Source organism: Nyctereutes procyonoides, unplaced genomic scaffold (genome assembly GCF_905146905.1).
Source record: "Nyctereutes procyonoides isolate TBG_1078 unplaced genomic scaffold, NYPRO_anot_genome, whole genome shotgun sequence".
Classification (NCBI taxonomy): domain Eukaryota; kingdom Metazoa; phylum Chordata; class Mammalia; order Carnivora; family Canidae; genus Nyctereutes; species Nyctereutes procyonoides.
In genome coordinates this window covers 32212948-32237141 of record NW_026575042.1, presented here as the reverse complement: position 1 = coordinate 32237141, position 24194 = coordinate 32212948, and the positions used below count along the sequence as shown (strand labels likewise).

The 24194-nt window shown below is 47.4% G+C and overlaps 1 protein-coding gene across 1 annotated transcript in view; it reads right to left on the bottom strand.

The window, feature by feature from the left end:
* The window catches only part of EPHB1 (EPH receptor B1), a 431779-nt gene that overhangs the window by 92952 nt on the left and 314633 nt on the right, over positions 1-24194 (bottom strand). The window contains exons 5-6 of the mRNA XM_055321648.1: positions 23299-23634; positions 548-672 (exon numbers count right to left, since the gene is read on the bottom strand). Of these exons, the coding sequence (XP_055177623.1) occupies positions 548-672; positions 23299-23634 (461 nt within the window). The remainder of the gene's footprint in view (positions 1-547; positions 673-23298; positions 23635-24194) is intronic.

Below are 24194 nucleotides of genomic sequence, written 5' to 3'. Positions count from 1 at the left end.
AGTCCGTAGATAATATACAAATTTCTATTTCTCTTAATTTCCATCTCATCCTTTAAAATTTCCATTTACATGTTTTTAAGCTCAACAAATAGATTAGTGCAGTAGTACTAGCATATGATTTATAAATAAACTTATAGTGGAAGAATATGATCAAAAACTTTGGAAAACACTGGTCCACGAAACCACAAAATCTTTGGAAAGTTCAGGGGACACCTGGCAGTTTTGTGGCATCTACATTAGTGTAGCAAACACACGACTGGGAAAATAGGATCAGTTCTGCCTATAGCAGCCCACTGAGCTGTTCAGAGAGCAGGGTGATAGTTTGGAAGAGTGTCTTCTGAGTTGGTACAAAAAGTCTCTGGACTTCAGGGACTTTTGCCAATGAAGACCCAACAAACTCTCCCAAGGAGCCCCTGACCTCCATGGGCAGATCCTTCCCTCCCTCAGAACTTCCTCCAGCCTTTCCACTTGTGCCCTCAGCTGGCCTCCCTCCACTGAACAGTAGCTGGCTCTGTGTCTTGGAAGCCTGAAGGCAGAGCTGACTCACCTTCTCATAGTACCGGATCTCATAGTCCAGGATGATGCCGTTGGGCTGCTCTGGCTGTGGCCATGACAAGGTGATGCTTCTCATCGTGGCACTGACTTGGTGCATGATGGGAACAGTGGAAGGGGCTGTGGAGAGAAGAAAAGACAGGGCGGGTGAACAGACCTTTGATTATATGACAAGTGTCATCTTTCAGAGATAAATGAGAGAAGTGTCTCTGGTTTTGAACCTACCCTTTCTTTCTCACTAGCTGAGCTGCTGTGCAGAACTTCCTGTGGGTTTTTCATAATGAATGGAGTTCAAACAACAAAGGAGAGAAAAGGTGATAATTTAGGACAGGGGAACACGAATGAGGGCAGGGCTGGAATGGACTCAGTGTTTTCTGGGCATGGGCAGGTGGAGAAAGGCTTGGCCAAAAAGAGATGGTTGGAGGAATCCCATGAAAACAGTGTGGCCATTTAGGGAGGGTGTGACAACCAGGGCAAGTCTAGGCTTCCAGGACAGTGGGACAGGAGGGACAGTGGAATGTTTTTGAACAGAAGGTGGTGAAGGAATCTCAGTCTTGCATTAATGGTCAAAGCCGGTAGAGAAGAGAACCGGGAGATGGGGATGCCAGTGAGAGAGTAGAACTGGTCACTGCAGAATTACTGCAATAGAAAGGAACGTTCTAGCAAACATCTCTCCTGAAGCTGCATGTAAGATTTTTCTGCACTTCAAGAGAAAGGGAGGAGGCATCTCTCAAAAAGACATGAACACAGACCAACAACCGAGTTCATTCAGACTTCTGTCAGAGTTTTCCAAATGAGGACATTTGCAATAAAGGGCTCACAAATATAAATGAAGAAATGATACACAAACCAAACATTTGGAAACAGGATAATAATTCCAAAATCTGTGAAGTGATTCCAAAATCTCTGTTCGGAAATAATATTATTTATTTCCCAATTCAATGCTTCTCACACGGTGTAAGTAAAATGAAAACAGTCTGGAAATAACAAATGAGGGTTGTCTTTCTAGGGGAAGAGGCGGGTAATGGATGAGGCTTCAGTCTGCGCTCTGCTCAGGGGCTGTTCAGTTAAGTCCTGGCACTTCTGTAGCTATGAAGGTCGTTTCCTCACATGAACTCCACTTTACACGGGTTTCTCTGGGGACTGTGGCAGAGTGACATTTACTATCCTCACTTTAAGTTAACGGGTCCCCCTCCAGAGCATGGCTATGGGTCTGGGTGTGGGGGTCGATGGGCTCTCTGCTCTCCACTCACCGGGCTTTCAGTGAGCACCGCCTACGCCTACATGCTGGCCCTTAGGCTGGGCGGGGGTGGGGGGCTGTGGGGGAGGGATGCAGAGCACTTGTGGGGAAGATGCCCACAGTCCCCGGAGCCACGGGATAGCACAGCATGAGACACAGTGTTAGGAGGGCTTAGAATCAGAGAGTCCACCCAGGACCCCACACAGTTCCCATTAGAGACCTTGGGGTGGCCCTGAAAATGTGCCTCTCAGAGCTCCCCCCACCCCGGGAGCATAGCTGACTCACGGCCCTGGACTGCTGCACTCAGAAACAGAGCGTCTCCCACAGGCTGCTTCCAGCGAACGACTGAGAGCAGTAAGGATGCTCTGAAAGGCCCATTCCTGACTCTTCTGCTGGGCGGCTTTTGCCCAAAGACTTCCCATCAGACTCACCAATGCTTCTTCGTTCAGCACGGCAGTCTAAGAGTCTTCCCATCCAATCCTCCTTCCTGTGATGTGATGGCTCTCCCCTTCATTGTGATGTGATGGCTCTCTGAGCTTCCCCTGGCCTCCCCTTCCATTTCTCCAATCTCTGGCACCTCTAATCCCATCCTGGCGTTTGCTTCAGGGAGGATCTGATTTAATGTAGTCCTGAATCCCCCTATCAAGTATTCTCTGCTGGGCCCTGCTGTGTCCCCAGGGACGGGATGCTCACTGCCTCTAGGAGCTGTGGCTTCATACTTGGGTAGCTCTCACCAATTTGCATGTCTTCCTACCCTTATCTGAAATTTGTCTTCTTCTCAGTTCCACTGACTAAAGTAATAAAGAATGTTCCTTCTTCCACAGAATGGCTTGTCAAATAGCGAAAGAAACTAGTTAGGTCTCCCCTGAGTTTTTCCTGCTGAAAAGAATGGCCAGATGCTACGAGCAATTATCCCATGACATGCTGCCACCTGAGGTGGCTCTTTTCCCAATGGGGCTCATGTTGTCTCTTTAGGCATGTGGCCCAGAGGTAAATCCAATTCTCCCACTGCTGTTGAAGCAGCAAAGATTGGGGTAAAACTAATATCTCCCATGATTTGTGTGCTATACTTTATTAATGTGACCATTAGCCTTTTTTTGCATCAAAAACATATCCCTGACATTCAATTCTGAAATCACCTTCAAATATAACCCCTAGGGTTTTCTCCTGGTGTGCTCCTCCTCTTCTGTTGGTAGAGTTTGCTTGCCTTGGCTACAGGGATTTACATGTATGTTTTTACCTTTATGGTGTAGCATTGGGCCTATTAATCTGGTAAACTGAAATAATATTTGATCCTGATTCAACCATCAAATGCAACTTCTCTTCCTCCTCCTTCTTCCTTAGCATCACGACCCAGGTCCATTAATTAATTGATCAAACAAATGTTCACTGAGCACCTGCCACATGTCAGTCACCATTCTGGGTTTTAGAGATTCCACAGTGTGAATGAAACACGTCCTGCCCTCATGGAGTTTATTTTCTAGTGGGGGGATTCAGAGGCCAAATGTAATCAGTCAATCACAAGTTACATTAAAATATTAAGTAAAACAGAAACAAATGGAGTAGAGAAGGGACAGAGAAGGCCAAAGTGCAGGGGCTGGCTGGGAGAAGGCTATAGTTCTAAATCACTGGGTTAGCAAGGCCTTGCCCAAGAAGTGGATGCAGAAGCATGGGGTGTAAGGAGGGGAGGAAGCCATGTGGACACCTGGGAGAAGAGCATTTGAGAGGGAAAGGCCAGGGCAACAGTTCTAACCTGGGAGCAGTCTGGTGAGCCACAGGAACTGGAGCAGAGATGAGGTCACAGGCAGACTTCCACCCTGAGTGACATGGAGAGCCACGGGAGGGTGATGAGCAGAGGAGTGACATAATCTGACTTGCACGTTAACAACATCACCCTCTGCTGCACTGCAAATAGAATGCAGGACCCATGCCAAAGTGAAAAGCTCTATCTTAACACTCTTGTGATGATCCAGCTGCGAGACTGTGGCTACTTGGACTAGGTTTGGAGTGGTGGAGGTGGTGAGAATGGGGGTGGTCGGATTCTGAATAGATTGAGCACATCTCACCGGATGTGGGATGGGGAAGAAACACAAGAGCCCAGATGACATCAAGGCTTTTGGCCTGAGCAACTGGAAGAGTGGGGCTGCCATGAACTGAGATGCCTCAAGAAATAGTAGAAGCGGTCTGAGAAGGCAAACATGTGTATGAGAGGTCCAGACTGGAGACATCAGTTTAGAGCCATCAGTATTTCAAAGATAAGGGGAGCTGCAGAACAGATAGAGATCCTCGAGGGAATGAGAAGACAATATTTGGTCTAAGACTCCGGGGATGAGGAGAAACAGCCAAATGGCAGGAGAAGGCAAGACCAATGAGATGGTAGGAAGCAGGGGAGTGTGATTACCTAGAAGTCAAGAGGCAGTGACTGTCCCCAGGAGGAGAGAATGTGTGAAACGCTGCTGCTAAGTTATGTAAAAGGAAACCAGGAACTGAACTCAGAGTTAGCAAAAGGCTGAATGGTTAAGCGGGGATGGCTCAAGGCTGGCATTCCTGACCTCATGTGCACTGTGCAGAGCCAGGGAGAGGAGGAAGGTCAGGCAGTTTCTGGAGTCAGGCCAGATCACGAGGGGATCCTGGTGGGCCCACCAACACAGGCAATCCGGGGAAGCCTACTTCCCCCACCCCTGCCACACTTGCTGCCCAGCTTGCTCCATGCTGCCCTCCAGCCCATAGGGAAACATGATTTACATGTTGCCAACCATGTCAATGCCATATAGGTTTACAGGATCCTCCTTTGCCTCGAATGCTAAAGCACCATGGATTAAAAATTGGAAAGATCAACCCTAACGGTCTGAGGATTTTGGTGGACTTGGTTCTTTTCTTTGCCTCTAATCCTTGGAAAACCATTGTTCAAGACTCAACATATTTGACAAACATTGTGCCAGGACCCTGCTCTAATCACAGAGGACAGAAGGATGAATAAAAAAAAAAAGCCACAGCCCTGCCCTGAAGATCTCTGGCATCCAGTTGAGGTTACATGGTGAAGAGTCAATCACAGAGCAGGGTGATCCAGAAGCAATCCAGAGCTAAATCCGAGAGAAACACCCCAGTTACACAGATGGCAAAGACCCTCCAGCAACCAATCAGTACGTGAATCTGGAGGGAAGCTGCCAGAGGGTAATGGTCACCACTTGCCCACACTGCTCAGATTTGTGGTGATGACAGATGTTTACAGGCCCCCTTGAAGGCTGTTTATTCTCACACAGGTCACTCTAAATGTCTTATGTTTTAATTGAGATGAGATTTAGCACATGGGAGAGAGTAAAAGAGTATTACTCTTGCTCCCCGAAAATCAAGGTTAACTTATATTTGGTGCTCTGACATTGGTGATCACCCAAGGGGACAATTTTTTTTTCTTTCTCCAAGTGCAAATGCCACCTCTAAATCTGGTGTTTTAAATGTTACGAAACCTTCCAACAAAACAGAAAATTAAAAATGAGCTCAGATATCCACACAAACACCACCTTCTAGCAAAACTAAGACAGATTAAAGAGGGATGGGAAGATTAATTCAATGCAGCAGCCCCCATAAACTCTGACTATGCTGGTTCAACAGTAAGTCCTGGCCAATTGTCTTTTCTCCATACACTTGCATCCTCAATTCAAGGAATAGTTTCACCGAATGCTTGAAAGAATCTCTCCCTTGCAAGAAGGCTTTTGACTAAATTAAACATTCTACAGAGAGAAGAAAATGAAAATAAAGAGTTCACAAAATTATTAAAATTTAGCAAAGAAATAAATATGGGCATTCCTTTAGAAAAAGTAAGAATAAAGAATTAACTTAGGGGCTATTTGGAAAAAAAAGGTACTAAAGGTTCAAGAAGGATATGTTTGTCCTAATGAGGAGATGCCCCAAAGCCCCACATTTAATCAAAATTGCTCCATACTCCTTCTTAGCAAAATAAAGAGACTGGACTTGACAAGTTGGGATGTAAAAAAAAGAATGTGGAGGTAATGCAGTGTCCTGTCAAGCATTGAGAAAGAATCCGCTGGGTTTGAGAAGAACCAGAACCCGGAGTGTCTGATAAGAGAGGCTACTGCTAATCATAAGAGGCCCTTTAAATGTGTAGAAGCAGCAAGAGACTTAACCTCCACTGGTCAAGGGGCTCAGGGATGGAAAAAATGCAAAGACAGTCTGAGTCAGTGAGTCACTGTCTCTTTTTCACCAAGGAAGACTTTGGGGAGATCATACTCCCAAATTGCTTTTGAAGCAGGTAGATCCAAGATAGTATATCACACACAGCAGAGAAAGTGTACAGAATGTTCTCGCCTGAGCTGACAAACGAGATGTGGATAAATTGCCAGGACAGGATGGCCCCGGCTGCCAGTTATGAAAGAACTTACAGGTGACACGGGGCAAACCTGGGCTCAAACTGATCATCGGTCACCACCACCCATGGCCTCAGGGCTGAGCCTGGCCAGACACCAGCCAGCCCTCCATCTGTAAGGACGGCTCCAAAGGAGATCACGGTGCTTGTGGTCTGGGAGGGTGGCGTGACTCTATCTCAGGAGTTAACCCCAAATCTGGAACCTCGAGTCTTCACATGTGGAAGCCTTGCTGCCAAATCTCAGGTTCACCTGGATCATATATTTCATGACATTCCTTGATCCTTTAATTTAGTTACCAACTCAGGCATATTCAAAGTTTTCCTCTTATTTTGTTTTCCTTATTTATTTATTTTAAAAGATTGTATTTATTTATTTGACACACACAGAGAGAGAGAAAAGGGCGCAAGCAGGGGGAGTGGCAGGCAGAGGGACAGGGAGAAGCAGGCTCCCCGCTGAGCAGGGAGCCTGACTCAGGGCTGGATCCCAGGACCCCAGGATCATGACCTGAGCCGAAGGCAGACACTGAACCAACTGAGCCACCCAGGTGCCCCTTGTTTTCCTTATTTAATAAGGGCATTCCACCCCCCCCCCAACAATTAAGCATCTCAAATCCCAAAATATGAGAATGTTGATGCTTCTTTTCTAGGACAATTACTGAGTTCTAACATGTTATCTTTGCTTATTAAAAATTGCCTCCTAATGTCTTAATTGATTTTTGTGTCAAAATAATTCTTTCAACAGCTTTAGCCATAATCCATCTGGGGATATAATAAATGATATAACAGTCTACTGTATTAAAATATTTTATTTAAGACATCAAAAGTACTTAACGTAGTTTGAAAAAAAATAGCAACACACAGACGTTCAAAATTAAGCTGATCTACTAGAGGAAAAGGCCTTGAGAGTTTATAAAAATATGAAAGTTGGATTTCAAGTTTTTGGCAGATTTCACCTAAAGGGAAAACAATGCTGCTCTGCAAGTAGAAATTGTGCCAGAGACAGCCTTGTTCTGAGGCCACCTCTCACCCACCTTAGAAGCTGGGGTGCAGGTCACAGCTGAGTCCCTCTCACCTTGGCTCAGGTGACAGCCCTAGTAAGTATCCTGGAAGATAAATGACCTCTCCATTCAGGGGGACTTTCATATGTAAGCTTTCCAAAGAGGTTCAGAAGAAGAGCCCATCTGTACTCCTCATGATAACTCCTGCTGGGCGGGTGGGGGGAGTATATACCCTGGCCCTTCCATGTGGTTCGTGGGGAAGGGGAGGTCCTCACAGTGACCCCTCAGAGAGATGCTGCTGCCCCAGCCTGAACAGTGTGCCTCTGAGGCTTAGGAATCTCTTCTGCCTTCTTGGGCATTGCTTTTTCTAGGACAGATATCCATCAGTTGATGGACATTTGGGTTGTTTACACATTTTGGCTGTCATGAATAATGCTGCTAGGAACATTCATGTACGAGTTTTTGTGTGGACTTACGTTTGCATTTTTCTTGGGCATATATCTAATTGTAAAATTGTTAGATCATATGGTAATGCTAACCTCTTCTGTTCTTTCTAGAATAGCATTTCCCAGCCAAATTATTCTTGGACTAACCATCTGCAATCTGTAGACCACAGACCCCAGTTATGGGGAAAACAAGGCAGTGTGAGGAGTAGTCAGGATCCTAGGGCTCTACAGATGCTGTAGGGAGATGTGGTTCCTAGTCTGCCATCTGCTTATTGTGTGACCTTGGACTGAGGTCACTTAACTTCTCTGGGCTTCAAATGCATCAACTGTAAAACAGGAGTATTAATCCTATGTTATAGATTTTTCAAATGTTCTGTGCATGTGCCTGTATGGCCCACGGCTCCTTCCACCTAAGTCTAGTCTGCCGGTCTCAGCAACCACCTCGTAGTCTCCTTCTGGGTCCACTACTCTTTATAAATCCAAAGCAATGCCTGGGCATAGTTCCTGATGTAAATGTGAAAAGCATGACCCAGTCATGGGCATTTATCAGATAAATATCTTTGAGGTGATAAATAAACACGTCTACCCAGTCAAGATGGAAGGGATGGAGAAGAATGAGCTTGGAGAAGAGGAAGGTTAACAACAGGGTTTCCTAGAGGCTGGTGTGATAGATGCTCCAGAAGACAGATGATTTCCTGGGACATCTCAAGATGACTTAAAGTATTTCTGGGAAGTAATCTAGGATGTAAACAATAGGTTTCTTGTCCTTGAGGACAAGGAGACCTTGAGACCCTGAGGAGGGGATGAGCCATGGGCTGCCCATCTGATAGTGTGACTCAGGCCCAGGTGTCATGGATGCTGTCTTCACTCTGTCCCTGCCTTTCTCCTGGTCTTGTCACCTGTATCTCCTTACACCTAATATCCTTTCTCACCTCCATTGTACACTTCAGGGCCTCTTCACTTCAAATTACACTGTGGCTGGATTACTCCTCCAAAGCTAGAGTCACCCATATTCCTCTGATGCTCAAAAATCTTCAATTGGCGGGGCAGGGGGCACCTGAGTGACTCAGTCATGTAAGTGTCTGACTCATGATTTAAGTTCAGGACATGATCTCAGGGTCATGAGATCGAGCCCCTAGTCAGGCTCCACCCTCAGCAAGGAGTCTGCTTAAGATTCTCTCTCCTTGCCCCTCCCCCTGCTCACACTCACTCTCCTACTAAAATAAATCAATTTATTTTTAAAAATCATTTTTTTAAAAAAAAATCTTCAATGGCTTCCCAATGGAAAAAGTTCTAATGTCCCCTCCAACATTTAACAATGAGGCAGCTACTGGCCAGCCCAGGCTGCCCCACATTGTCCCCTAGAGGAGCCTGTTGCTTTCTTCTAGCTGCTGCACACACCGTGTCCCAGCAGAACCCGGCTTTGGGGATCTCTGACATGTCTCTTCACAATCCAGCAGTCTTCAGAGGCACAGACCAGGCCACATGCTGCCCTGCCTTAGCCCTGCTTGACCATGCCCTCCAGAGCACCCCTTCCTCCCTCCCCCCCCCAACTCAAAGCCCTTATTTTAGTAACTCTCATTGGCTGTAATTGCTACCTTGGGACTGTGCACTGTGGTCTAACTTTCCAGGTGCTCATGTCTGCTCTCCATCACTGGAATAATAAACTCTTTAGGGCATAAGTCATGTCTTTAGCCTCTTCCCGCTGTGTTAGCACATAATAGATGTTCCATATAAGTTTGTCCTTACTGTAATGATTGCAGGCTCTTCTCTAATGACACTGGAAGTAAAAGGGTCAGCAGATCATGTACCGGGACCTAACATGGATGGTCGCCCTCCAGGGAGAAAAAGGAGGCAAGGGTGTGGACAGCCTTCTGTGAAGCAGGTGGAGTGCAGCATTTGGGAGCCTGTACCGGGGGAGGAATACAGAGTGGGTCTGAATATAGCAGTTCTGGGGACTCAGGGCAGGAGTGCTTTTACATGGCACAGAGGCAGAAGCCGGGAGGCTGAGGCCATCTTCACCTCACTGGGAAGTTTCAGCTGAAATGCTAGTCTAACTTTAGTAGCTTTCTAGTTTTCCTTTTTTTTTTTTTTTTAAGAGCTGTGGAATCCTTCCTCCCCAAAAAATTTTCCTTGAAGCATTAAAAGAGAAACAGAACAATTCAGGGCTGCTCTGGGTAAATCAGAAGCAGGAGTCCTAGAGCCCTGAAACCAGTCCATTTCCTATGCTCCCGGTCTAGACTCTGGAGGGCTCACAGGGAGATCCAAAAATTCTGGGCAGGCTCCAGAAGTCCCCTTGAGGCCTCAGATGAAACTATGGGGGCTCCTAAAAGGCATGGGTGATGAGATTGGGAATGAGGAGTTGGGGGCAGCGGGTTATCTTCTTGTTCCTTACATGAAACATATGCTCAGGAAAAAACAAAAATCTAGATTTAAATGTCAGCTAAAGACTTCAGGCCCACCAGTACTGGAGACAAAGAAGAGCAGTTTGCACACAGATGAATTGTGCAAACGATGAATTGTGTTTCCTCTGACATTTCTATTCTAGGAGATAACTTTGTCAAGAAGGTATTGCTTAGATAACAGGTTCTCCCTCTGATGATGAAAACTCATTTCATTACACAAATATGCTTGAATTTTACATTAGGAAGCCTGACTCATTAAATATTTTTGGTGCAGTAACACTTCTGGCCAAAGTAGATTAAACAAATAAGCAATTAGTTTGGAGACTGGATATGAATACAAAAACAGAATTAATTATTTTTCTAATTGTTTTCTCCTATTGTGAACACTGGCTTCTTGGCTTTTGCTCTGGACTTGCCTTGAGATGACCCTGAGACACCCCCTTCCAATCTCCCTCTTTACCTTGGAGTCAACTAAGGACAAAGGACTGCTTTGTGGGGGTGGCATCATTTTAATCTGTTGTAGAATATTGCCTGCGTCTCACCATGGGCTCAATGAAGTGGGAGTGGGAGAGACAGTGAGGGCTTTAGGCCTGTGTGATTGAGTCCGCCCTGTACCCCAGACAGATGCTTCCTTCTTGGGTCTATCCACGAAGGGCCTGGTTCCAAACCAAGGGCAAGGGTATGACAACTGGGGGTTATAGGTTGGGGGCTGCTCTGGGGATGTAGGTTTACACCTGAGGCTCTCATTTGTGATATTAACTCTGCGTGGAAGGGTTCTTCATTGGGATCAAATGACCCTGCTACTTCTCAAAATGTGATCCCAGTCCAGCATCACCTGGGAACTGGCAAGAAATGCAGAATCTTGAGCCCTACTTCAGACTTATGGGATCAGAAACCCTGGGAGGTAGGGCTCAGCAATCTGTGTTTAAACAAGTCCTCCAGGGCAGCCCGGGTGGCTCAGCAGTTTAGCGCGGCCTTCAGCCCAGGCTGTGATCCTGGAGACCCGGGATTGAGTCCCACGTCGGGCTCCCTGCATGGAGCCTGCTTCTCCCTCTGCCTGTGTCTCTGCCTCTCTCTCTCTCTCTCTCTCTCTCTCTCTCTCTCTCTCATGAATAAATAAATAAAATCTTAAAAAAAAAAAAAGAGAGAGAGACTTTTTAAACAAGCTCTCCAGGGTATCTGATACACACTCAAATTTGGGAACTATTTGTCTAGAGATCAGAATATAAAATTTTGAGAGGACATATGAGGTCATTCAGTTTTCTGCCGATTCTCACAATTTATGGATCTGAGCACTGAAGGCTAGATAGAGAGTGACTTCCCTAAGTCCTCAGCAGGTGAGAGCAGAGCCAGAAATGATGGCATTGCCCATCTCTCCCCTCCTCCTCCACTCAGGCCCCAGCACTGAGGATGCCCAGCACAGGGGAGGACAGCTCCTCAGGGAGATCGAGGGTCTCCAGAGAGGTGGAAGTGTGCAGAGGCCTGTGCCAGAGGAAGGAAGCATCTAGCTCGTGGGATCCTGGGGGCCCTCCTAGGTCATCCTGCTTGACTCCTCCCTGCTGGGGTAACCAGGAGGCACACCAGGAAATGGCCCTTTATTGTGGAAAGAATGGCGAGTGCTATGGCCCTGTAGCAGTAGGAGGCTCTGAAGGGATATGAGGGGCATTTGTCAGGTGGTGCCTTGTCCCAGGGCAAGGAGGCTGAGGACAGACCCATTAGCCGTGCCTCCTGCGGACCCGTTAGCCTTTCCCAATGTGGGACAAGCACGATGGCAGCTCCAGTTTGTTGAATGTTTGATCACAGAAGGCAGTTCACAGAAACCCTGACATTGAGGAGGCCACGGGAGAGAGCACAGGATACCCTGCAGCAGATTGTGTGCCCATCACAACCTGGCTCTCACTCACACATGCCCGGTAGGGCGCCCCTCACATCTGGGGAACCTACTGCCACCACCCACAGACTGACAGTGCCACCACTGACACCGGGCAGGGTTGCTGTGCCTGCAGTCTCTGTGACTATCCTCTGTGATCCCGGAGATGGAAGTCTCCCAGCTGTAGGACCCAGAGGTCCAGAACCCTTCATCCTGCAGGCAGGTTTCGACCCTGCAATGCCCAGCTGTGAGCCCCTCTCTGCATGCCACCATCCCCATAAAGGTATGGGTCTCCCTCCCCTGGACTCTGACTGCTGGGGACACCTCTGCCCTGCAGCCCTCTAAAGTGTGGCAGTTTACAGCTTCATGCCCAGCATACCTCACAGTCGGGAAGTAGGCTATGTCCCTATTCCCAGTCACCACTTCCACACCATTGCTCACCATCTCCTACACCTTCTGTTAAAATGTGTCTCAGCTGGGCTGCCAGTCTCCAAGCTTGAGATCACTGTGCTCTCCCTCCTACCACCAGTCGCGACTCACCGAACACTTGAGCTTTTGTCTTCTCCATGCCAGGGCTTGCCCTTTGGTGGGTGACTCCCATGTCCCCCAGAACAGTGTACTTTCTGTGCCCTGGCCCCACCACTCTTACGCACCTGCCCATTCTTGTGGCACACTTGGATTCAGCCTCACCTGCTCCATTTTCAAAGCTGCAAACTCAGGTCTTCTCCTTCCTCTCAGCAACCTCTGATGAGCCACCGTAACTTTGGTTGGCTCATCCGGCCCTCTTGGACTTGACTTCCACCCTAAGCATTATCTCTCTTCCTTATTTGCATCCCTCATTATCCACCCCAGTTCCATCTTTGCAATAACACAATTGGCAATACTCCTGAACCCTCCGGCATGAGTCTCCTTTATCTTTTCTGAGCACACAGCCAGCAAAACTCATCCCAAGAGAGATCCTTGATTAACTTCCTGTAGGGTCAGCCATGCAGCGCTGAGAAAGTCACATACCAGGGCAGATGGACAGCCTTGTAAACACATGATCATCAGCTTCCTAGGAGCCCTCAACGCTTTCTGGAAATGAGCGATTTCTCTGCTCAATCCCATCTCCCATTCTCTGCAATAGCACTGCCAAACTTGCCACGATCCTCAAACCTTTGACCCCAATACTTCTCCATTCACCCTCAGCTTATCTTCAGCCAAGCTTATCTCTCACATCGTGGAGAAAATGTCCAACTGCATAACTAGGGCTGGACTTGGGAACCCAAATCTCCACAAATCACACATGTGCAGAACCGAGCCCCCCTCCCCTGGTCGTTGTCCCTGAGCACTTCTGGGAGCCCCTGGCATGTTATGTATTTGCAATCCATGTGCTCAGTCTCCTGCTTTGTTTTCTCTGTTCTCCATGTCAGGTGCCTGCGAAACACCCCCTGGGAAAGCTGCTCACTTAGTCAAATTTCCAGTCCCCTTTCTGAGGACGTGTGGCCATGTTCAGTGCAACCCCCACAAGCCCTGAGTGCCCTCCCTCCCTGTGGAACTGTGGCACCTCATCACCGAGGCTCAAGGCTGCCTATTGTGCTCAAACTTCACCTGGTTCCTGCTGCAAAACAGCCTTCCTTGCCCTTGCTGTCCTTGTCCTGGGGCCTCACTCTCTTCCAGGGCATCAGATAAGCCAACGGACACCAGGAGGTCCTGTCCCTATCCAGCCCCCTGTGCACCCACCTCTTCACAAGCTTCCCTCCCCACATGCAAACCTGCGCCTACAAACAAATGCCAGCTGGCTGGTTTATGAGGCATCACAAAACCATGAACATTATGTAAAGCCAGTCAGGACATCTCAGAACAGAGGACACTGTGCTGACATACAGGGGTTAGTGGAAGAGTGAGACCTGGTCTTCTCCCTCAGGAGCTGTAAAGTCTATCAGGAGAAATACGGCCTATGCTCATGAAAAACTAATGCACATTCAAGAACTCACTGTGTCATCTTTATGACTAGTACAGTTCAAAGAAGGACAATACACACATCAGGATTTTCTATGGGGCAGATATGCTCACAGAGGGTCCTTGTTCCCCTGAGCTCTTCTGGATGGATAAAGCATTTGCTTTGTTCTGAAAGAAAAGAGAGAGGAAGGGAAGAGAAGGGAAGAGACAAGAAGAAAAGAAAGGAAAAGAAAATAAAAAAAAAAAAGAAAAGAGATGAGAAGAAAAGAGGACGAGACAAGACAAAAGCACACACATTTTGAAATCCTAGGGCTTCATTCTTTTGCTGATGTCCTGCAGCCCAGGTCTCAGAAGGCAACTGATCCCAAGGCCTGAGGGGTGGCAAAAAGTCTCCCTTGAACTGGAAAATATTTGTGGTCTGCTGTTGCCTTTATTTACCCAGAACATTTAATGTGCCTTTTTTCTCCATCTTTCACATCCGCTTAGAGAAGATGTTAATTTTCTGAAATTAAACACTTAGCTTGATTACTGTTTTGTTAATTGCGGCATTCAAAAACCCCTGGTGCTCCTGCCTGTTTAACATGGCTGGTGCTGTGAAAATGATAGGCACGGAGTTGGCATGCCGGTGGACAGACAGCGCGTCGGAACGCCATCCCAACCACCCCCGCAAGGCTTGCTCTGGCAGCTGGCTCCTGGCCTGAAGGGCAGGGGCAGCCTGGGTCACAGTGGGGTGTCTCCCACAGGGCCACATTTAGGGGAGGACAGTGCCCCCCAGGAAGTTCCACGTCTCAGCAACATCTGGAAGAGTGTAAGGGCTTAACTCCCATCGCAGCGCCCGCCCAAAGATGCTTGAGGAAGCAAAGGCCACAGCTCAAGCTGCACCATTTGCTGATGCCTGAGATGAGTCTAAGAAAGACTGAGGCATTCATTCATACATTTACTTGATAATTTATTAATCCATTCAATAAACATTAATTGGCTTCTATTATTTCAGGCATCCAGCGAGACACTGGGGAACAATAGCCAATAAGATGAATACAGGGATGCTGTCCGGAAGCTGACATTTGCCGGAGGAGTGGAGGGCAGGCACATCACCAGGACTCCTCCTCCCTCCCATCTCCTTTGCCAAGGCCACAGGGCGAATAGCAACTATCTCATAATCCAACTAGAAGTTACCTCTGTGAGGTTCCCTCTATGAGGAGGGTTATTGCAATCTCATTTGGACTTGGAACAGGGTAAGAACTTGCTACAATCTCACTGCCAGCAGTCTGTCCCATTTTCACTTAACAAACCACAGACTTGGAGCACCCAGCCCCAGGTAGAATAAAATGAGCAAATGATCCCCCAGCCCCATGGGGCCCTCCGGTCATCCCAGCAGGGATGCAGGGCAGGGTGCTTCTCGGCTGTTCCCCAGAAGTTAGCATCACCAGACACTGCTCAGGACCAGAAACTCAGAGAACCCCCACATGCAACCACTGCTCAGTCCAGCGGGTGATATCTGTCCACGAGAAGTCCCAACAGGTCAGTCAGTGAGCAATGGAATCGCCCACTCAACACTCACCTTTCAGCAGCAGCCACTACATACTGAAATGCTCTCTGTCAGGTACCTGTGGCTGCAGCCGAACTTTTGCAAAGAGGAGGCTGGCATCACAGTTCATGGACCAAGAGCCCCCCTGAAGGGCCCTCTGTATTGCTGACCAGCTAGTTGTCTGCTCCCTTGTGCCTTGTCTGGGCCTCTGACCCCAGTCTTGGTGAGTGCCGTGGATTAGAATGTGAGCTCCACAAAGCACAGATTGTCATCTCTGTTGTTTGCACCCATGTTCCTGATGCTTAGAGCCATGCATGACACCCAGAAAGCCTCAATAAATATTTGTTGAGAAAGTGAATGAGGACACCTGGGTGGCTCGGTGGTTGAGTGTCTGCCTTTGGCTCAGGCCGTGATCCCAGGGTACTGGGATTGAGTCCTGCATCGGGTTCCCCACGGAGAACCTACTTCTCCCTCTGCCTATATCTCTGCCTCTCTCTCTGTGCCTCTCATGAATAAATAAATTTTAAATACCTAAAAAATAAAAAGGAGAGAGAGAGAAAAAAAGTGAATGAATGGGAGCCCCTAGAAGCAGGAACCAATGAGTCAGCCTGTGGAAGGCAGTCACGAAGACTGTGTTGAATGAATGAATACATTTCCAAAGGTAAAGTGCTTAAATAAATAAATAAACCCCTTACAGTACGAGTCTCATCATGCTCCTCTGAATGGATCAAGTCTGCTGGCATCATCCTAGGATCATTCCCTACCTTTTTCCTTTTAGGAGCCACAGAGGAGAACGATACCTGGTCAGCCGGCTATCACCACACCCCAGCCAAACATTATGTCCTAACTCATATGTAGGGATGAAAGGATCCTGGCAAGTATTTACCAAGGTTCCTGTGCCTAGCATGGTATGGTCCCTCCCTCACGAAGCTGGGTAGGTGAGAGAGTCTGATTTCCCATAGAGCTCACCATCTCGTGGAGAGCCCCAAGACTGCCGAGGGGTGGAAGCCAAGGCTTTGATCAAGAGCTTCACTATCTGCTGACGCACTCAGTTCAACAGACAACACACCACTGTTTGCAAAAATGGCCTAGAACTCTCTGAGACCACTTAAATTTTCTTCTCATTGTCAGGGCTTAAGAAACAATAAAAACAACCCTTTTAGAATCAACAATGGGATGAAAGCAATGAAATGCTCTGTGAAATTGAATTAAGAAAGGTGAAAATTTCATTTACTTAAGGTTTCTAAACTTTTCTTTATTAATTTCAATGAAAGTTTTCTTTAAAGTCATTCCAGTCTTTTTAAAGTTCTGACTCAATGTTTTTTCTACTTTGGAGCAAATTTCGCCTACTAATTTCCAATGAGACCAGCCCCTAAAAATGAACTGGTTTCAGCATATGGATCTTAACACTCTAAATTTTTACAGGCAGCACTGTAATATTGTTTTAATATTTAATTTTGAGATTTACATAATATCTTTCCTCCAAAGAGCTCGATATATTGCAATATCATAAAATTCCTTTTCATATTCAAAGATTATTCTTTATGCATGCAAATACTATATTTAACCAAGGAATAATGCAAATTAGGTGATGTGTTCAGAGGAATTGGTGGGCTAGGTAATTCTTTTGTAGGAAAAGTAGCATCTCTGAGTGACTTTAATTGTCTAGGAGCCTCAAAAACACCTTTAAAATGGACAAACTATAGGGGTTTCTGACCATAATGGAAGTAATGCAGTATCTTTTAAACAAAATTAAGTAATGGGTTGTGTCTGTAGGCTCAGTGAATGTGTTAATATTCCACATGCAATAGGCACAGTGGGCCACACATGGACCGTGCGTAATATAAATGTCAGATATAAATACTGCTGATGGCATCATAAAAGTAAGAGAGCAAGTGCTGCTCCTCTAAACACACGAGGAGGAAAGACAGATAAGGCTCCTCTGAGCGGCAGGATCAGCCTGGTTCAGGTACACAGGTTCTGGCACTATTGCCCTCATCAACTCCCTGGGACTTTGCTACTCACCCTTCGGGTGCCTCCTCCTCCCTCGAAGAATGGACAAACAGATACCAGTCATTTATCTGATGGGGATGACATCAGTCCCAAACAAAGAGATGGAGGGGCCTTGGAAGGAAACGGCCTAGGGAAAGAGTCCAGCAAACTGCTGTCTGGCCCAGAATGACGCTCATCCCCTTATCCACAGCATGGTTCGAAAAGTGACTTTCTTTCCCATCTCATTTGTTTGTTACAACAGCGCTAGTGTTGTAGAGCAAGTGTTGTCACTCCTTTTTTACAGCTGAGAAAGGAGGGGTCATGGCAGTTCAGGTGAACTTGTCGGAGTCGTGTGAAGAATAGAGAGGGTCCAACTGCAGGATCCCCTGCCACACCTCTGCTGCACTGAGTCCAGGAGGTGAGAAAGGTGGGGGCTCCTGGGTGGCTCAGTCAGTTAAGCATCTGCCTTTGGCTCAGGTCATGACCTCAGGGTCCTGGGATCCAGACCTGTGTCAGGTTCCCTGCTCGGCGGAGAGTCTGCTTCTCTCCCTTCTCCCTCTGCCCTCCCCCTGGCTCCTGTTCTCTCTTGCTGTCTCTCTCTCAAATAAATAAATAAATAATCTCAAAACAAACAAACAAACCCCAGGAGGTGAGAAAGGTGACTGCTCCATGGTGGAATATATCAGGCTAGGTCAACACAGCACACTTGCCATTCAGGTTTGGGTAAATCAGATCAGCCCTCTGAATTGGAGGCTACAAACCACAGCCAATAGGTCAAACCCAGTATTGGATTTGTTTGGCTCCCAAGTACTTTAAAATTTTCTAATTGTCACCATTTTAAATCTTGGTTTTCAGTTTATAAGCTCTGGCAGTGCTAGGTATGGCACCGCTTGCTGGAGCCCTGAGCAGAGGCTGGCCCTGTTCTCTACAGTTCTCTGCAGTCCTCACCACACCCTACTGCCTGACACTTTGCCCGGCTTTGCTCTTCTCCACTGCCTGCCAGGCCTCCTGGGCCTTTGAGTTTGTTCTCTCTGGCTTAGATGGTCCCAAGTTCACTGACTCTTTTATTTTACGGCAAGTTGATTTTTTAGATGTGCCCGTCTGATTTGTCTTATTTATTTTTTCCAAGATTTCCTCTGAGGTCCCCTTCCCCAACTCTGACATTCTGAATCTAGTTGGCAGAAAAAAGAAGTAAAGTTTGTCATTCACTTTAATTCTCTCTGACAGCCAGATGATCCGGCCATCAGTCTGAATCTGGGGCCAGGTGCCAGAGAGTGACTGCAGGAGTTAGTGGTGATAACAACCTCTCTGCAGATCGCCTGGCCACTGGAACAAAGACGGTGCCACCTGATTCGGTCTATTTTAAACTCCAGGCAGCTGTATTCAGTGCAAGGCTGCATCCCTGAAGACCTCACGTAAACCTGAGCTTGCATAATTCATGACCAACCCTGACCGGAGATGATGGACATTTTTTTTGACAGCTGAAGTGGCCCAGCTATGTGGCAATAGCTTAGAGAGAGCTCACAACTTACCTGGCTCACCATAATGCGATTTTTGATCAGTCAGAGGATGAAATGGCCACAAATCTGAGTTTGAAACCTAGAAACAGCACTGCTGGCTGTGGGATGTTGAGCAGATTCTGAAAGCACTCTGACCCCGGTTTCTTCATCTGATCTACCTCAACTTTGTAAAGAACTTGGCATGGGTGTGGCATATTGGAGGTGCTCCAAATGGCAGTTCTCTGCCACTGCCTGTGGGCCAGGTGAGGATCTGATTCTGCTGCTCTCCAAGTGATACAAGATCTTTGAGTAGTCATGACTATAGACATGACTGAGGCCATCACAGAAGGAGATGGAAGGAAGCCCTCTGCTTCTCAGGACCTAAGAGATCCTTCAGTATCCCCCCGGTGATGCTTGCCTCTGTGTGCTCTATGGGCCAGAAGATGCTTATAAAAATAAAGGGAAAGGAGAGAAAATGAGTGAAAATATCAGTGAGGGTGACAAATAATGAGAGACACCTAACTCTGGGAAACAAACAAAGGGTAGTGGAAAGGGAGGTGGGCGGGGGGGGGGTTGGGGTGACTGGGTGATGGGCACTGAGGAGGGCACTTGGCGGGATGAGCACTGGGTTTTATGCTATATGTTGGCAAATTGAACTCCAATAAAAAAAAATTAAAAAAAAAACAAAAACCTCCTAAGGTCTCTTCTTAGATCCCAGCCCTTAGCGTCAAGAAAAGCCTTTTGGTAACTCCCTCTGATGGACTGATGCCAACCATAACTCTCTGTATTGGAGACCTCAATCAGCTAGGATGAGCTGCCTGCTTCCACTGGGATAGAGCATCAGCGTGCATGTTTGGGCAGCCCCAAGAAGGAAGAGCATGACAATCCTGTGTCTACTGAACAGTAAAAACTACATGTGTAGCCACAGATGTGGTCAGTAGCTTCTGACCAAAGGAAGAACCAGCCCAGAGCAGCAAGCAGCCTCCCAGGACAGTCTGATATTCATGAGCATCGAGCTTCAGATCAAGTCAAAGACCACTTAGCAGGTGATTTATCCAAACCCTTCTCTCATGTGACTCTTACTGACACCCACTTGTCAAGCTCCAATTCACTTTGGGGACACTTTGGATCCCTCAACAAACATACACGTATCTCCATTTCCATCCAGAGGCAGAAAAAAAGCCTTTTGGGGTTATTTGTCATAGAGAAAATTGTGGAAGGGTAACAGAGGCTGTACGGTCAGGTGCCCACTCAGCAGGATGGCACTGGCTGCCTCTGGAAATCTCTGTATGCTCAGAGGACTGCCAACCCTTTAGGACAGGCCATAGGAAGGCAGAAACAGAGGTGGTGCCCTGCTGAACTTCTTCTAATCCTAGATTCTCAAACCCCCTTAAGCCTTTTCTTCCTTATCTGAAACAGGAACAACGTCCAAGTCATGGGTAAGTATGAGGATCAAATTGGTCCACGTGCTCCAAAATTCTGTCAACTCAAGAACAAAACAAACAGAACAAACCCATAAGCACAAAGCATTAAGTTATAATAATAATTATTCACCTACTCCTCAATCAGGATCCATTCAATGGTCCCCACTTATTTCAGTTTGGGCAGTTCTGGACCTAGGATAGGCATTGGAACAGCACTTACCATGTGATTTAATGATGGATTCTAGAACAACTCTGGGTCAAATTCTTTACCTTCCACCTATCTCCTCATGACCCAGGCAGTAGAAAAGTGGTGGCAGGAGCCATACCATACCATGAGGTCAGGGCGAGGAGGCTGACCTGATGTTACCCAGAGTGGAAGAGCTCGGGGGTCCCTGGAAAGGGGTTAGATGTGTCATGACTTATGGACTTACATGGATCCATCTACCTCTGCCTTTAATGGATTTGAGTGCTATGGCTTTTATGATGCCTGCTACTTAGTCTCTCTTTCATCTCTTATAAAATGTGTCACTTAGGGGTGCCTGGGTAGCTCTTGATTTCGGCTCAGGTCATGATCTCAGGGTCGTGAGATTGAACCCCACTTCGAGCTCACCTGGAGCCTACTTAAGATTCTCTTTCTCTCTCCCTCTCCCTCTCCCCATGCCCCCCCCCAAAAAAATGTCACTTCCATTCATGTTTTTAAACTTTTCTTGCAGAGGTACAGGCCCAGGTGTTTATTTTGAAGGATCCCATCTTTTAAAAGAATTATCTGTTGGTTAAAAATAGTTTTCATTCACACGTAGATCTGTCAAAGCAGTGTAATAGCACCATGTCCTTCAGAGCTCCACAGCCCACAGCTTAGGACTCACGGGTCACCTTGTCATTTGTTTTGTCATACTCCATGCCCCCAAGAAGCATCCTTCCCTCATTGATTGTAAACCTTCCAACATCCAAATTCCAGGATGACCCAAAAGAAAACATAAATTGGAAGATGCCAATGGGGCCAGGACTCCAAAATCAGGGAAGGTTAAGAATAAAGGGGCAGCCGGAGGGGGAACAAACGGCAGGAGAAAGATAGTCTTGGAGGAGCAAGTGAGTGAGGATAATAACAAATATTTCTGATGCTGGCAATGCCTGGCCCCTTGCAGGAGCCCTGGTCCCTCGGCGCCTCTGCAGCCTGGGAAGGTGCAGATGGCAAGACAAGCAGATGGGCAGGTTCGGGAATAGCAGGGTAAGGATAGGGAGGGGCAGGAATCAAAGCAAACCGCTATAAGTGGCAGGTTTGTTCGCACATTCTTAGAGAGAGAGAGCAGACAGCCAAGCCCAGCATGACATGACAGCCTGGCAGGATTATTAGTCCCAGAAGCTGGGCCACTAAAATATTTCAGCCAGTTTTCTGCCTTAAACTCTCCAAGGGAAACAATGCTAACAAAGGCTGCCCGTGTTCCGTGCTCAACGTGATCCAGAAATTACCATCCCCTTTTCTTTGGGTAAGACAGACTGTCACAACCTTTGTCTCCAAGGCGCTGGGGCTGTGGTCACCAGCTGGAGGCTTCCACACTTCCACGCCTGTTTTCTCACTGCACACGCATGCATGCAAACACGTGATCATACACATACATACAAACATGCACACGCGAACACACACATGCTCACGGCAACAACGCAGCCATCTGGACAGCCATGCTCTCCTACAACACCTTTTTTTCTCCTGAGTTCTGACAGCTTAAACCCAAGAATCATCTGCCATCAAAGATGCTAGTATTGAAAGAGGCAGAAGGAGCCGGAGGCTGGGGAGGTGAGGAGCAGACAAGGACAGAGTAGGGAAGAGAAGGTTAAGAAGGGGGAGCTTCACGGAGGGAGAGCGAGAGAGTGCTTGCTCCAGCTATTCCACTAACAAGCTGTCCTGCTACAATCTGTTGATTGAGAAAAATCCATAATTCCAAATAAGATCACAGTCCATTGCCCACGACCCCCACTGCCTATAGACTTTTCCTCTGCAGTCTTGCGCCGTCACCCCAGGGGAGAGACTGCTCATTTCTCCCTAACTCCCTCAGTATTTACCGCATGTGCGCGGTACCCACGCTTCGAATGCACCACGCTGCAGATTCGGATTTTGTGTCTATAGCCTGCAAATTCCACAGTTAATGAGTTTTGTGGGAGAAACAGTGGTGTCCACGTATCGCTGTATCCCTCACAGTGCCTAGCCCACAGCGTGGCACACATCAGATGCTAACTAACTCTCTCTTAATAATGAGTGAGTAAATAAATAAGTGAATGAGTGCATGAACGGACTAGCTAAATGGGTATAAAAAGAAATGGATTGTTGCAAGAGGTGTAAAAGGTAATAAAGAGAAAAGGTCAGAAGAGTAAGAGACACAGAAATAAAGAGAAGAGAAGCAAATGTGTTCTGAGCTGTGCATGCCACAGGGATGTACGGGCTATCAGGAGTGATCTATTGCCCACGATCTGAGGTCTCTATAACAGTGTAGCATCCATCTAAGCAAGCGGTACAGGAGAACGCACCCTTGAATTACGTGGCTTAATTGAAAAATAATCTATGAAGGCAATACTCCAGCACGTGATTTCTGGGAAGTTTCTCTCACTGGGTTTTCTGATAAAGCAGCACTGGTGTTCTTAAGATCGTGCGGGGCTTCCACGCAGACCTATCTCTCTGTCCATCTCCCACCCGTCTGTCTGTCTGTTTTTCCATCTATCTTTCCAAAGGCATCAGTTAAGCCCCAGCTGGATAGAGAGTACTAGGTTCTACTCTGACTTGGATATATGCCTCTTTGCTTTTGTGCCCTGCTCGAGAACACCCCTCAGAATCCGGCTCACTCTCGGAGGTGGAACACTCCACCTGTTTCCACCGTGGCCACAAATGCCCATCACCTGACCCCTTCACTCCTGGAGGGGGGCCCAGGAGCAGAATAGGTGGGACTACAGCTCTGCTTCTTCACAGAGACGGCCAAGGAGCCAGCCCCACAGACAGAAGGAGGAGCACAGATGCCATCAGACTCACCGGCTTGGTTCGTGGTGATGTTGACGGAGACATGCTGTGGGGGGAAGGGGCTCTTGCCGGAGACTCCATTGACGGCCTGGATGTCGAAGGTATAAGGGGTGTGAGCCCACAGGCTGCTGATGGAGACACGGCACTCGGTCAGGCCCAACTGCCTGGGCACAAACTCCACGTTGTCATCACAGCGGGAGCAGCTCCGACGGTCTGCCCGGCACTTTCTGCAGATGATGTTGTAGGTCACATCATCCCGCCCGCCTGTCTCCCTTGGTGGGTGCCACTCCAGAATGATGGATGTCTCATTGACGATGGAAATGACGTTTCGGGGGCCTGATGGGACACCTGTAGGGAGACAAAGAAGGGCCCAGTGAGGATGGGCCAGGGCTTCCTCCTCCAGCCTCTCTCCATCTGCCGGTATGTTCCCACCCTTGTCACTTGCACACAGGAACCTCCTGTTCCTCCATCCCAAATCTCCATGTTCCAGTCCATTCTGAGAAAATGTGGTGGACAGAGATGACAACCCACCCCAAACTCCTCTCTCAGGTGTTCCCATTGGGACAACTTCTTTTTTTTTAAGATTATATTTATTTATTTATTCATGAGAGACATGCAGAGAGAGACAGACACAACAGGCAGAGGGAGCACAACAGGCAGCAGGTTCCCTGTGAGAAGCCTGATGGCGGGACCCGATCCCAGGACCCTGGGATCACACCCTGAGCCAAAGGCAGATGCTCAACCACTGAGCCACCCAAGAGACCCCTGGGACGACTTCTTTTAGTCATGTGTGCAAAGGTGAGAAGGGTGCAAGGATTTGGCTTCAAGTCCTTTCATTCTTAGGACTATGAGAGTATAATATGTATATGTATTAGACAATTATTGGATTCCTGTCTTTTCTTAATTAG